This window comes from Bos indicus x Bos taurus, chromosome 27, assembly GCF_003369695.1.
Source record: "Bos indicus x Bos taurus breed Angus x Brahman F1 hybrid chromosome 27, Bos_hybrid_MaternalHap_v2.0, whole genome shotgun sequence".
NCBI classification, from domain to species: Eukaryota; Metazoa; Chordata; class Mammalia; order Artiodactyla; family Bovidae; genus Bos; species Bos indicus x Bos taurus.
Genome location: NC_040102.1, coordinates 33,070,841 through 33,085,562, shown reverse-complemented (window position 1 = coordinate 33,085,562; position 14,722 = coordinate 33,070,841). Strand labels below are relative to the sequence as shown.

Genomic DNA, 14,722 nt, shown 5'->3' with positions numbered 1-14,722 from the left:
GTCACAGTTGGTACTTTGGCCCCGCCCCCTTGTATTTACTAAGGGCAGGAGAAGTTCCCCACTCCATCGTCCTGATCCCTACACAAGTCCCCTTCCTGGGCGTGTGGTTCTTTAGGGGACGCTTTCCGTGAATGAGCAAGACTCTCCAGCTTCTTTTCCTAAGATGGAACCCACCAAACATGGCTCTAGAAGCTTCCAGGGCTGTGGTGAGGCACGGTCTTAATGCTGCCCAAACAATCGATTTAGCAACCAATCTAGCATGTGTTGTGTTAATTGCTCGAGTCAGTAAGTGAGTGAAGTCACTCAGTCATGTCTGACTCTTTGCGACACTGTGGATTGTAGCCCTCCAGGCTTCTCCGTCCATGGGATTTTCCAGGCAGGAGTACTGGAGTGGGTTGCCATTGCCTTCTCCAGGGAATCTTCCTGACCCAGGGATCGAACCCCAGGTCTCCTGCCTTGTAGGCAGACCCTTTTCCTGCCTGAGCCATCAGGGAAGATGTTAATTGCTCAGTTGTATCCAACTCTTTGCAACCCCGTGGACTGGAGCCCACTAGGCTCCTCTGTTCTTGGATTTCTCCATGCAGGAATACTTGAGTGGGTTGCCATTCCCTTCTCCAGGGGATTTTCCTGACCCAGGGATTGAACTTGGGTCTGCTGCACTGCCCCATCAAAATGCCAGATTCAAAAGATTTTGCAGGGGATGGTTTAGAGGCAAGAGCATGAACTCTGCAAACCCACAGGCCTGGCTGGGCCAGCCCCCTTCATTTTGTTATCTTCACGGAGGCCGGCTCCTTCCACATACAAGTTTGCTCAGGAAATGTTAATTTACCCTAAACTGTGTCCAAGGGGGGCAGTTGTCACACAGGAGTTTCTGTCTCCACCGCCAGCTGTGTTGTTGGCTTTCTTCCCTGAATCTGCCAAGGCTGATTCCTCTGGTGCCAAGTGTGAGCTAGTGACAAACTTCTAGGAACCGGGAACTGAGAGACCTTGCTTCCCAGTAGCTGCAGACCACAACTTAGGTGAACTTGCCCCAGCCCAGGGCAGCTCTTTCTTCCTGGTAAGGCAGGCGGGAAAGCAGCCAAGGGTACCGGGCATCCTTTGGAGGAAGTGTTTCTGCCCGGAGTGCTTCTGTAAACACTGGGGCAAGAGGAAAAGGGGAGATTTCTCTTAGAAACTACTCCTGGGCACATTCCTTTGTTAATCACGTAATTACAGCCCTCTCCCCAGCCTGGAAGTGTCCTCCTCCTCGTGGTGGGAGGTATGGGGGAAGGGGGGGAAGGTGGGGAACCCAGTCTCTAGGAGGGAAGAAAATGCATCAGCTAGAACGCCAGACTCAACTTTGATGCTGGGCTACCCATCGCTGCATCTTTGGGGAAGGTCTGCACAAAATACAGGGATTCACCTGCCTGCCCTGCAACTTAACCGGGGAGCCGGTTTTGGGGGGTCTTGGAGTGGGTGCCGGGTCCTGGCTGTGGCTTCGGCCAGCACAGGCGGCTCAGCACTAAATTACAGTGACGAGATGGGACGACACAAAAGCCCCGGGATCTTTTTTTTTTTTTTTTAATAAAAACAAAACACAACTCCCGGCCCCAAGCCCCTGGGCTGCTGAATGGCGAAGGCTTCCTGTCAGGATTAGCCGGGCCGCCTGGGCATGTGTGCACTGCCTTTCTCCTCAGGAAATACCTTTGGTAAGCCCGGGTGGGGTCCCCATGGCAACGCGAGAGGGGACCCGCTGACTGAGACCATTCAGCTCCCATTGTGGCCGGGCCCCTTTGTCGGGAGCTGTATTGCTGCCCCTCTGGCCCACGCAGCAGTTTGCACCGTTTTGTCAGGCTGAATGTGGAGTTTTTACATTTTAATGGGCTCTTCTGGCAGCGGCCCATTTGCATGCAAAATGTTCCTTCTTACTTCTTTCCCTTTTTCTATTTGAAAAAAAAAACACCTACATTCCAAATCCCCCCGGGTTGGGGGCCCGGTGAATGTGGCTGGATCAGGGTGTCAGGCCCCACTAATTGACTGGTGTCCCCGTGTCCCCTCCCGCACACTTCTGTGTGCACCCCGTCTCAGGGACGCCGCATGTCCAGGGGATCACGCATCCAGAGGGCTTCCTCCCTGGACCCCCCACCCTTGCAGGATGACCGTTGTCCCCTAGGATTTTGATGAGAACCCCCTCTGGCCTGGCGTTGCCAGACTAAAGTAAGTTTTCAGTTCCATTTCAAAGCCAAAATAACGTAATAAAAACCTTGACAGAGGGCTCCCGGGGCCCCGCTGGGCTGTTCTGTCTTCCTTTTAAGTTGCTTTCAAAGCCACCCCGAGTTCCTCCCCCACCCACAATTGCCCCCTCATTTATCTCTGGGGAGTTTGTGTCAAGACTGTAAACATTCCTGGACCACCAGTTCCCCACGTTACCAAAGAGCACGGCCCCTCTTCTAATTTTCTCAACCCAGAAACACAGAATCCAAAGGATTTCCTAGGAATGAAGAAGCTCCAATCCTTTGGCTACCTAATGCAAAGAGCCAACTCATTGGAAAACACCCTGATGCTGGGAAAGATTGAGGGCAAGAGGAGGAGGGGGCAACAGAGGATGAGATGGTTGGATGGCATCACTGACTCAGTAGACATGTATTTGATTAAACTCCAGGAGATAGTGAAGGACTGGTGAGCTGCAGTCCATGGGGTCTCAAAGAGTCAGACAGGAATGAGCGACTGAACAACAAAAAGGGAAGACAACTGTGAAGAGCTGTCACACCTGGATTTGTTGGGGGGCTAGCTGTTCAAGCCTACACCCTTCCTCTCCAGAGTGGGCATAGAGATGATGCCACACTGACCTCACAGGATAGATGAGACGTACTGATGGATCGGCCCTCGGCTGAGCATTTTGAATGAGGGCACGATAAAGCTGTGAAAATCTGTAAGTCACATTACAAATGAGTTGAGCGACAGAGCTGCAGAGATTTCCAGAGAATGAGTTTTCATGTCTGGGGAAGTGATGGAGAGACAGAAACAGTGTTATTTTAGGAGAAAGCAAAATAAAGGGCGGTGAGGGTATTGGCTTGGCAGGGTGAGGGGACAGGAGAGCTGGGGGGGGCCAGGACTTGAGAGGCCCCAGGTCCTGGAGGAGGGCATGCAAACCAGGCAACCAGAGGCATGAGGGGATGGGACGCAGAATGCCTGGGCCAGGGCTGGGACAGTCAGGATGTGTGATGGGGGAGGAGGGGGGAGCTGGCCCAGGGGAGGGGTGGCCAGCCTCTTTGCCTGACATTCTTGATCTTTTCAGTGGATCAGGCAGGGGTCATCTGAGGTCATCAGCTCAGCTATAAGCTGCACTCAAGAGGGACTTGGGGGGACTTCCCTGGTGGTTCAGTAGTTAAGACTCGTGACTGTTTTGTTTTGTTTTTTTTTCGTGACTGTTTTGTGACTTTGGGAGAAGTCTCTCGACCTCCACTGTCTCGTGTTTAACTGAAATGCATGCAAATGAGCACAGACGTGAATAAGCACACTCTGTAAAGCATCAGGTGCCGCGCCAAAGTGGGGCACTACTGTTAGCCCTGGGTCCGCCATGGTCACAGGGCTGCCCCACCCCCACCTCCCAGTTTCCTCCTCGGCCAAATGTGCGCAGTCTCACCTGCTCAACTCTAAAGGGTAGATGAGCATGACCAGGAAAGTGCACTGTAAGTAAAAAAAAAAACACCAAGTTATCAAGTAGTGGTTGTGGAGGTGAAGGAATGAGAAGAGGAGGAGGCTAAAGCAGCCAGCTGCAGAGTCCCATGGGAGGAAGGTAGGAGACACAGGTGTCATTAGGCGGGACCCAGGGGCCGACCAGAAAGGGTTTCTTTCGCCTTCCGCAGGCAAGGATTGCAAAGACGGTACAAATAGAGACCCTTTGCACTGGTCTCTTTCAAAGGTTCTGGATGCATGTGGATTCCAGAGAGTCAGGCCACCTGGGGGCAAATCCCTGCTCAGCCACTTACTGACTAGGTAGGCTGTCTTGGACACATCCTGAACCTCCCATGCCTCCATGTCCCCTCTGTCGAATGAGGGTGACGGTCCTCACTTCAGGGGGTTGTTGTGTACTTGGCATACCATCAGCTTCTGCATTCCCAGGGTAGAGGTAACAATGGTATCAACCTCCTCTGGGCTTCCCGGTGGCTCAGTTGGTAAAGAATCCGCCTGCAATGCAGGAGACCCAGCTTCGATCGCTGGGTTGGGAAGCCCTGGAGGAGGGCATGGCAACCCACTCCAGTATTCTCGCCTGGAGAATCCCCATGGACAGAGGAGCCTGGCGGGCTCCAGTCCGTGGGGTCACAGAGTCGGACACGACCAAGCAACTAACACTTCACTTTTCATGGTTGCTCTGAGGATTCAGGGATACTCTGTGGTAAAAGCATTCACAGGATATGGGATGTAGATAATAAGCCTGCTGCCAGTATTGGCCAATATTGGAGTTACTGTTTTCAGAGTTGTTTAAGGATCCCAAGATAATATATGGGGAGGCGTGTGGTCAGTCGTAAAGTGCTATACAAATATGGTGCTGTTCCTTGCTGGGTTCATGCGAAGTTGTGGGGCTCCGGGATGGATAGCTTCCAGACCAAATTGGTTCTTATGGGACCAAGGCTGGTGAAGTGGTATTTTTAAAATACATTTTCAGGTATGTTTGTCCATGTGGCATGAAAGGCCTGCATTCACAGAGACTGCAGAGGAGTGTGTTCGCTGGGACTTCTTCAGTGGTTCTGTTCTATCCACCCACCTTTAAGTTGAAATCATTTGGAGGGGGCTGTTTTCTGCTGTGTCTTCTTTTATTCCAGGCAGGCCATATGGTCTAGCCTCATCTCCCGTCCCCTTCATCCCGAGGCACAGCCTTGCTCGTAAGCACCCCATCTATTTCTGCTCCCTACAAAGTTTCACTGCCTTCCCCTACCATCATGTTCCCCAGTGCTGCGAACATTGCCATCTGCCTTGACCACCAATACTTAAGTTCTGAAACCTTGGAGCCTGTGCTGGGTCACCTGCCCTGGGCTCTCATATTCTTCTCCCCTTACCTCGTGTTGTATGATAAAGTCCTCCATACCAACCAGGTATTGTGTAAATCTTATCACCCTGGCTAGCCCAAGGCTGGAAGAAGGAACTGGCAACCCACTCCAGTACTCTTGCCTGGAAAATCCCACTCCAGTGTTCTTGCCTGGAGAATCCCAGGGATAGGGGAGCCTGGTGGGCTGCCATCTGTGGGGTCACACAGAGTCGGACACAACTCAGCAGCAGCAGCAGCCCAAGGCTGACCAGCTCTTTTGCTCCTTATTTTAATCCATGACCTCTCTTTGCACAGAAACAAGGGCTCACAGAGACAACCCACTGATAGCCATTCTGGAGAAAGTCCCTGTCTTCTTCGATTTGGGGGAAACTGGGGTCTCATCTTCCAATGAACACGTTTGTATGGATTTGAGCCTCCTCGTGGTCGTTGCCCATCCTACATGGTACCCGGGGCTGGCAGAAGACTCAGAGTTTAGAATCAAGAACTTGGATCTGAACAGATGAACCCAGATCAGAGCTGCCTGCTAGATGACAGTGGCAGATTTCTGGCCAGTCCTGCCATGAGCCAACTGCTATATCCTGTTGGCTCATTGGCAATTACAGAGCCCTGGTGTTTTGGAGGAAAGTAGGGAGGGAGAGGGACTCCGTAGGGCCCCACTAACATTAATCACATTCCTAGACTTGAGAAATACCACCTCTCACCTCTCTGTTTTTCTAGCTGCTTCCTTGAGGATTACTAAAACGTTTGGGTCCCTGATCTGTTTCTAGTTCCCCTTGGAGGGTGGAGAGGTTCCATTAGAGAAGCAGATGAGACTGGTGATTGCTGTCTGAAGCCCCATCCCTCCCACTAAGAGTGTCCTGGGTCCAGCCAGCACGGCCTTCCATGGTCCACCTGCTGTCTGCACTGTCCTAGAAGCTGCCCCACAACCAGAGTCCTCCTCAGCCCCAGATTCAGGAGGCTAAGCAGGAGGCTTCGTTCCCTCCTGTCTTCCGGAGAGATGGCCAGGGCACCTTTGATCCTCTAAGGGTGTGCAAGTCAAGTCCAACCCTAACCCTAACCTTCTTGCTCCCAGTGACGATCATAGTGACTCTGATGTGGGCATGGAAGCAGGATGCACCGTTTTCCTCCGGGGCACCCCAAGCACCCTGCACCCAGAGCCTGTGGGGGTGAAACGCATGCCAAGTGCTTTCAGCCTCAGGCCAGGTCCCCACGGAATACAGATACCCAGTGTCCCCCAGCCTCTGTTGCCCACCTCATCTCTCAGGAAACAGGACACACAAAGCGAGTGTGTGGCTTTGCAGTCTCCCCCACAGCCTCCCCACTCCAATTCATCAAGCGTTGGAATGTCTTTTCAAGTCGCTGCCCAATAAACTGCTTTCTGTTCTTCATCAGTCATGGCCAGCCCAATAAAGGTGTCAGCTCCTTTCTTGCTTCCTGATGCCTAACGACACGAAGAGCCCTGGTGCATGGGTCCTGGTCAGAGAAAGGCCAGCTCAGTGGAGACGGAGCCACAGATGCAAAGGCCTTTCTAACGGGGACATAAATGGGGGACCCTGCAAGACCGCAGGAGAATGGAGAGTAATGACTTGGTTGTTGCAGGCAGCCAGTGAGCATGGATGCCCACATCAGTTGCCTTACAGACGACGCTCCAAGATCAGGGCTGCTAGTCCAGGTGGTGACACAGAGGGGCAGGGCCCAGTAAGCCAGCAGATGGTCAGTTACCTTTCCATTACCTCCTCGAAGAAAGTGGCATTTACCTGCTTTGTAAATGGAGGCTTTGACACACATCCAAGAGCACTATTAGCCACGAAAAAAATCCACCTGAAACCAAGAGCCATAGGTTTTGGTTCAAATTGAGAAGAATGTTTTCAGTTCCCCTAAAATTTAGTCTTTGCCAGATGCTAACTTCAAGACCTACTGAGTATTTTTCTGTGTTTCTGACATTGTCAGGCACTGTGGGAAAACTATAATAGACCATTCTATTGGTCTGAGTTGCTTTCTGTTTCTTAGGCAAGACATGGACACTTTTGACAATTAGGAAAAGATACACCCAAATGTCCATCAGCCAACAAACAGATTAATAAAATGTGGTATACTCACACAATGGACTATTATTTGGCCACTAAAAGGAATAAAGTACATGAGACAACATGAAAAGAACCTTGAAAACATGATAAAAGAAAAGAGGACACACCAAAAAAACTATATTGCACAAGTCCATTGATATTAACTATCTAACATAGGCAAATCTATAGAGACAAAGCAGATCAATGGTTGCCTAGGCTGGTGGAGGGGGAGGGGATAGTCAGTGACTGCTAATGGGTATGGGGTTTCTTTTGGGGGTGATACAAGTGTTCTAAAGGTAGATTGCGGTGATAGTTGCATTCTGTGACTGTACTAAAAAGTATTGAATGATACGTTATAAATGGGTGAATTTTATGATACGTGAGTTATATCTCAATAAAGATGTTTGAAAAAGCAACAGTGCAAGATGGCATGGAATTAAATGAAAATTTGTGCTATTCAGATGGTAACTGTTTTTACAGAAAAGGAGGGTGGGCGTCTTGGATGGTGCACTTTGAGTAGGTGGGTAGGAGAGTTCTAGAGAGATGCCTGACAGCCTTGAGCAGAAGTCAGTTTTGTTGTGGCTGCAGAATACGGTTAGTGCAGAAAACAGCCAGACTTGGCGTGGAAGGCAGGGAGAAGACGGTTGCATGGGGAGGACGGAACAGACTGAGAGGAGCCTTGACGGCAAAGCATGGGGTTAGAGTTCACCGTCTACACAGTCTTCGATATTGATCAGGAGAATGAACGGGACGAGCACACCGTGGCATGGAGCATGGGGCTGAGCTTGACCTCCAGGGACTGGGACAAGAAAGCTGGCTCTTGAGGCTTTATCTAGATCGTGCAGAAGAGTTCTGTTTGCACGTCCTGGCCAGGAAGATCGGGGAGTTTCAGATCCAAGTGGAATCAGCCCGAGCTGGCCCCAGCAGAGCCAAGTGTCCCTTTGTTGCTTTCTCTTGGGGCAACGCCCGTGTTCTCCCTGCTACCTTTTTGTTTCTGAGACCTGTCAGAGGCTAAGAATTTGAGTTTACCGGAGTTTACTGTTTGACCAACGGCTGGTACAGATCATGAGCTGCAAAATATTTAATCAGTGAGGTCATTGCAGGAAAATGAGATTTGATCCATAGGAGCGTCTTCTGTTTCCCTAAGGGTCAAGTCTGAATGGCTTTTCTTCTGCCTCCTCTTGGCAAAACCACAAACCATTAAAAATGGAAAGAATAACTTTTATTTTCCAAGACCCACAAAAGCTTATTTTTAATCAGTGTGTGGTCTGCTCACCTTTGCGGTGTGCCTCTTGACCTGATTCACAAAAATAAATGAGTGCAGGCCCAGTGGTTTGTTTCCAAACCCTTTTAAACCAGCACCTCCTTTTTGATGACTCAGTATTTACCTAGGATTTAAGACAGAGCCCTTGGGTCAAGGGGCACCCGGCCTGCAGCCGTGGCCTCTGAGCCTCGTCCGAGGCCTCCCCCCACAAAAAGCTACTGTTAGTCCCTGGTGCCCAGGACACATTTCATCGGTGAAGTTTCTAGCAGAAACCTGTTGGGGACTTCAGAAAGAGTGGGTTAAAATGAGGTGGTGAAGGAGAAGCGGAGTTTGGAAGGGAAGACAATGGAGAGACAGTGCATCATCGTCAGATTATTCAGCAAGCCTTTCTTGGTAGCTCTTGTGGGCCAGGGCCCTCCTGGGTAATGGGGTTTGAAGGTAAATGTGACATGTTCCCACTCTGGCAACCTTATCGAGAAAGGGGCCTTTCCTCCAGGGTGACAAGTGCGAGGGGAGGGCCCCTGACCCAGACTAGGGTCAGAAAGGCCTTTGAGGCAGTTTCCAGCCAGGCTGAGAACCAGAGGGTGGGTGGAGAGCCAGGCAGAGACGCCAGCGCGGCGGGGCCAGGTGCCTTTCAGAGCCTCCCAAATCCGGGACCTGCAGGGGGGCTGCCAGCAAGCCTCTGATGGCGAAACGGGGGTAAGAAAGAAAGAAGGCTGCAGAAGGCAGTAGAAACCAGGCAGGTGGTGGGTGTGAGCTACTTCAGGTGTGTTGTTCTGGTGGAGGCCGGGCAGAGGGCGGAAGATGCCAGGAGCAGACGTGCAAGTGCCGAGAGGGATGGGGAGGTGCGTTTCTCTGTGTTAGTGTGGACGGGGTGTGCTTGGGAGAAGACGGATACGCCCGAGGCTGGCCTTGTCCTGTGTCCGGCCTCAGGCCTTCCTGTTGGCGCGAGTTCAGCGTTGCTGGTCGAGAGGGATGGGTGTGTGGACCCCCGGGCTTGGGGTGGGGTGGGGGAGCAGTGCCGGGGAGTGGGTGTGTGTGCCTGTGTGTCAGGGGAGGGCAGCGGAGAGGAGGTTGGGGGCTCGAGAGGGGGAGCCCTGCAGTGGGACGAGGAGAAAGGAGCTTTGTGTGGAGCGGCTTTTGCTGCCAGGGCAAGTGTGGGTTTTGTGGCAGCTGCCGGCCTCCGTTCCTAATATAGTCAAAAGCTCCGAATCCTCTGGCCCAACACCTGTTAGCCTGAGGTTCCCCTGAGTTGACCTCTCCTCGGGCCGTCTCTCCCACATATACGCCCTGTGCATCGGACTCCTTGCGGGGCTCCAAGCACCCCCCAGTACTGATCACTTGAATCTAGAACCCCACCCATGACACGCTGCCCACCACATGGGGGGCTGCTGCATTTTAGTAGAGGCTTGTTCCTGGGGAGAGGGGTGAGGCTGCCCCACCCAAAAGTGAACAGTGTGTTCCCCTGGGAAGCGGCCGCTCTTGGTAAAGAGCTGTGTGTATGGGGAGGGGGTGCTCTTAGACACCCAGGGGTCCTGGGGAGGGCCAGAGCTGCCCCCCCTACCAAAAGATGGATGGAAACCCACTCTGAACCGCTTAATGCTGCTGCAGCTGCTTCCTAACTTCGCCTGTCTTCCTTTGCCCTCTGGAGGAGTAGGGTGGATGGGAAGCATTGGGAGTGCCCAGGGAGCCAGCCGTCCCCCCGACTGACCCGCCACCCCAGCTCCGTACCCCGCCCCCCGGGGATGCTGCAGCTCTGTGCAGCCGGCCGGCATAATGCCTTTGTCTTTCCCCATTCCTCCTGCCCCCTTGCTCCCTCTGCCCTCTTCCTGGTCCCTGCGGCGGCTGCAGCCCAGCCCTGGGGAGCCCCTGTGGAAGTGGAGTCCCTCCTGGTCCACCCCGGTGACCTGCTGCAGCTCCGCTGTCGGCTGCGGGACGATGTTCAGAGCATCAACTGGCTGCGGGACGGGGTGCAGCTGGCGGACAGCAACCGCACGCGCATCACCGGGGAGGAGGTGGAGGTTCGGGGCTCCGTGCCCGCCGACTCAGGCCTCTACGCCTGCGTGACCAGCAGCCCCTCCGGCAGTGACACCACCTACTTCTCCGTCAACGTCTCAGGTGGGTAGCCAAGTCCACCCTCCGCCTCTCCCCCGCAACCCCCCGCCTCCCTCTCTGCTGGTCTCAGGGGGAGACCGGCCTCTTCCTCTGCCGTCATCCGCGCCCTCCCCTCTGCTGCAGAAGCTGCCACCCACTAACATCGCTCCGGCCCGCTGCGCGGCTTAGCTCTCAGGGGGTGACTCGGGGTGCTGGCCTCGGGTTGGAGAGCGAAGGACTGCCTGAACCCACCTCGGCGGTGCTCGCTAACACCCCTCGGGGGGGCAGTGAGACACGGTGGTTTCTCCAGCACAGCCTGCCCAGGTCATCGGGGTGCCCCAGGGCTCAGGCAGCTTCCAAACTCTTGTTCCCTGGCCGTTTGGACTTGGTGCTGGGCTTAGTCATCAGCGCCCCCAGATTCGTGGTGAGGTCCCTTTGGGATAGTGGATGACCCAGTTGCACCACTGTAGTCACGGCTTGATGGGAGACACGTGTTCTCTAACTTCCAGACCTGTGTTATGGCAGCCAGGGAACCCTAGAGCTCTGTGACTCAGGGGACTTGCCACTTGCAGGATGTGACTTTTACAAAACCTTAGGATTGAACCGCGTAGAGCTGGAATTCTCTTTACACCACTTATGCATCTCAGGCTGTGAGCCTGGCCTCTCCCCCGCCCGCCAAACATCCTCTAGAACGCCCTCTCCCCAGCAGAGGGACATGCCTCCTTCACTTCCCTCCAGATGCCCCCAAAACACTAGAAAGGACTGGGGAAAGATCTGGCACGAACCCTGATGGGTGACCACACATTCAAAGGAGTGGATACTTGTTGGGGGCAGGTGTTGGCAGCTGCCCACTGTGTCGTGGGTTCCTGTCCACTGTGGTTGAGAAGCGCAGTTCCCTGACCTCAGCGGACACGTGCTAGAAACGTTGCAACTCCAGAGAGTTCAGCCCAGGGCTTCGGAAATGGCTTCTGGCCATAGTGCCTTGATCTGTCTGGGTTTCCAAAGGAGGGTTTGGGTGCCCTGGCTGCTGGTTCTGAGATGCGGCGTGAGCCTCTGAGTGCAGGGTGGACTTAGGTTAAAGAGAACCCCACCTATCCGTGATGGGGCAAAGGCTTCGGGGCAGGGAAGGGCAGTGTGTTGGGGTCGGTGGAGGAGGGGGACAGGCACAGGGCGTGCAGTTCTTACATAAACCGTGTCTGTCCCGCGGAGGGACGGACACTGAGGGAGGCGTGGTCTCAGGAGGCTCGGTGGGGAGCGGTCGCTGCGGTCGCCTGTTACTGGACTGGCCCTCGTGTTCCCGGGGTGGCTGTGGACTGGATGCGAGCTGCAGCCTCTTTTCCTGGGGGAGGGACCTCAGCGCCCCCTCCTTCTTGCCCTAGATGCGCTCCCCTCGTCGGAGGACGATGATGACGACGATGACTCCTCTTCGGAGGAGAAGGAAACAGATAACACCAAACCAAACCGTATGCGTGAGACACTGTTTCCTTCCTTTCTGGCCTCCGGGCCCGGGGATTGGGTTGGAACAGAAAAGGGAAAGCTTAGGCAAACGACTCGAGAAGGGAGGGGTAGCAGGGCACATGGGAGTCACGACGGGCCACATGGGGGACCCTGGGGGACCACCCCTCTGGGGTCCGGACCGGTGTGGGCATTGTTCACAGGTGGCGAGCAGGTGGGTGGGGCCTCCCCCGAGCCTGACCAGGCTCTGTCTCTCTCTGCTCTCCCTGGGCAGCCGTGGCTCCGTACTGGACGTCACCAGAAAAGATGGAAAAGAAACTGCACGCAGTGCCAGCTGCCAAGACAGTGAAGTTCAAATGCCCTTCCAGTGGGACCCCGAACCCCACGCTGCGCTGGCTGAAAAACGGCAAAGAATTCAAGCCCGACCACAGGATCGGAGGCTACAAGGTATCTGGGTTTTTATGAAAGCTGGAGTAAGGCGGGCAGGAGACGCTGCTTAGAAAATCCTTACTTATATGCCTTTAATTGTTTTAAATAACACTCTAGAAAATTTTCAAATACTAAAAAAGAAAATAAACTTAAATCTTTTTAGTCTTTTTTTCTACGTATTTGATTTTTGCATGGTCAGTCACATTGACTATCTAATTTCTTGCCAGTTGTTAAGGTTATGAGTCTTTTGCCATGTATTTGAAAGATAATTTTTCATGGCTTTATAATATCCCAGTATTAATTGCCCCATAATTTAATGAACTATTTTGTGATACTATTTTCCAGTTTTGCACTGCTGTAAATAATGTTATGGTGAATATCTTTGTAAAGTCTATGTCAGTATTTTAAAATACTCCTCTTTAGGGACAGATTGCTGGAAGTTACTAGAGCAAAGTATAAGCATTTTTAAGCTCTTGATGCATGTTACCCAATTCCTTTTTTTTTCCCCCCTAATAAAGTTAGGTAATTTTATTCATTTGTTCACTTATTCATTTTTTACACCAACATTTTGTGGATACATGTCTTTCCAGAAAATGTATTAGGCAGTAGAGTTCAAAGTCCAATGGGAAGACATAAAATTTTACTGTGACATTTGCTCTAATGGAAGATGATGTAATGAGTAGGGGTGTGATTTTTTTTTTTCATTTTATTTTATTGTGGTAACAGTTACTTTCTTAAAGGGGACAATGAATTTGCCCTCCCATAGCAGAGTATGAGAATGATAAACTGGCTATACTTTTGCCAACAAATTTGACAGGTGAGAGTATCAGATTGTTCTCTGTGGGCTATTTTGCTTAGGAACAAACTTAGAATTTTCATGTGTTACTAAGTGGTTTCCATTTCTTGCTGTGGAAATTGTTCAAGTCCTTTGCCCGTTTATAATTCTAGGAAGAATGTATTCATCTAATCCTCCTTTAAACCCTGTGATCATTCTCACCATTCCTGTTTCTCTCCCATCTCACCTAGCTGCTCTTTTCTCATTAATCTTGCATAAGAAAAGTAGAGGAGGGGCTTCCCTGGCTGTCCAGTGCCTAAGACTCCTTGCTTCCAAAGCTGGGGGCCTGGCTGTGTCCCTGATCAGGGAACGCGATCCCACATGCCGCAACCAAGACCCAGAGTAGCCAAATGACATAGATGTTAAAAAAGGGAAGCAGAGGAAATCAGAAAAACAAACTGTTTATAAAGTAACTCAGCCAGCAGTTGCTGTGTGCAGCACCCTGTGCTCTGGGTCTTATGAGGCAGCGTCCTGCCCAACAGGGTCCATCTAACGGGAGCGCGGCACCTGTGAGGACTGTGAAACGAGACATCAAGGGTGGACACGGCTGGACTCTTAGCAGGACGCTGCTCTGGCACAAGAGCAGTGTGGACAGGGGTGCAGGGCTAGGAAAGTTCCCAGTGTATCTGGGAGGGCTCCGAAGGCACATTTGTCCAGATTGCAGATGGCCTTGGCCGTGGCAGGCAGACTTTCCGAGTCCTCACACCTCTCTGCCTGATGCCTTCCTGCAGAATGTGAGTGGGCTGGGATGATGGTCCCCAGCTCCCTGTGCAGCCGGGCTGCGTGCTCTGACTGGAGGGTGCGTGGCTTCTGCCCACCTTTCCCTCCAGACCCGCATTGGGGCCCTTTGGCATGTTTCCCCTCAGGTCCGTTATGCCACCTGGAGCATCATTATGGACTCCGTGGTGCCTTCGGATAAGGGCAACTACACCTGCATCGTGGAGAACGAATACGGCAGCATCAACCATACCTACCAGCTTGATGTTGTGGGTAAGAGGGTGGCGACAGGAGGAGGAGTTTGGTGGAAGGAGCAGGGATGCGGAGAACACAGCCTGGGAGCCAGGTTCACTTAGGGGTGGAGTCAGGATTCTGTGGCGTTTATTAGCTCCGTCACTTTCCTTTTTCAAACCTCCCTTTTCTTATCCATCAGTAGAGTTGGGAGGATCAGTGGTACCACAGGTTCATTGTAAAGGGAAAGGTGCTGTTGAGTCTCTCCTGCAGGAGGTGACTGGCATAGTGGTGGTTAATCTAGCTTAATAGTAGCTACCACTCCACAGATGCGAGTGGTCTGCCGGGTACAGTAAATACACCACAGGCAATTCTTCTAGCACCCTGCAAGGCAGGCGCTGTTGTTCCCGTTGTACAGAGGAACACACTGAGGCTCAGAGAGGTCAGTCCACGCAGACTCCAGGCACTGCACGAGACACTAGGAAGAACGCCGTGCCTCTTGGTGCTGTGGTGCAGCCTCTGTCTTCCAGAGGCTCTGAATCTCATTCTCTGGCAACCTTAAGGTAAAGAGTTTCACAGCCAGTGTTCTGCCTTGGCTTTAA

General features: G+C 52.5%; 1 protein-coding gene across 14 annotated transcripts in view; it reads left to right on the top strand.

The window, feature by feature from the left end:
• FGFR1 (fibroblast growth factor receptor 1) overlaps positions 1–14,722 on the top strand; it is a 51,563-nt gene that overhangs the window by 25,086 nt on the left and 11,755 nt on the right. For 5 of the 14 annotated variants that reach the window (XM_027529679.1, XM_027529685.1, XM_027529680.1 and 2 more), the window contains exons 3-6: positions 10,211–10,477; positions 11,833–11,922; positions 12,183–12,355; positions 14,039–14,162. In XM_027529679.1, coding sequence (XP_027385480.1) covers positions 10,211–10,477; positions 11,833–11,922; positions 12,183–12,355; positions 14,039–14,162 — 654 coding nt within the window. The remainder of the gene's footprint in view (positions 1–10,210; positions 10,478–11,832; positions 11,923–12,182; positions 12,356–14,038; positions 14,163–14,722) is intronic. The other 9 variants (XM_027529686.1, XM_027529684.1, XM_027529681.1 and 6 more) reach the window with 3 other exon arrangements.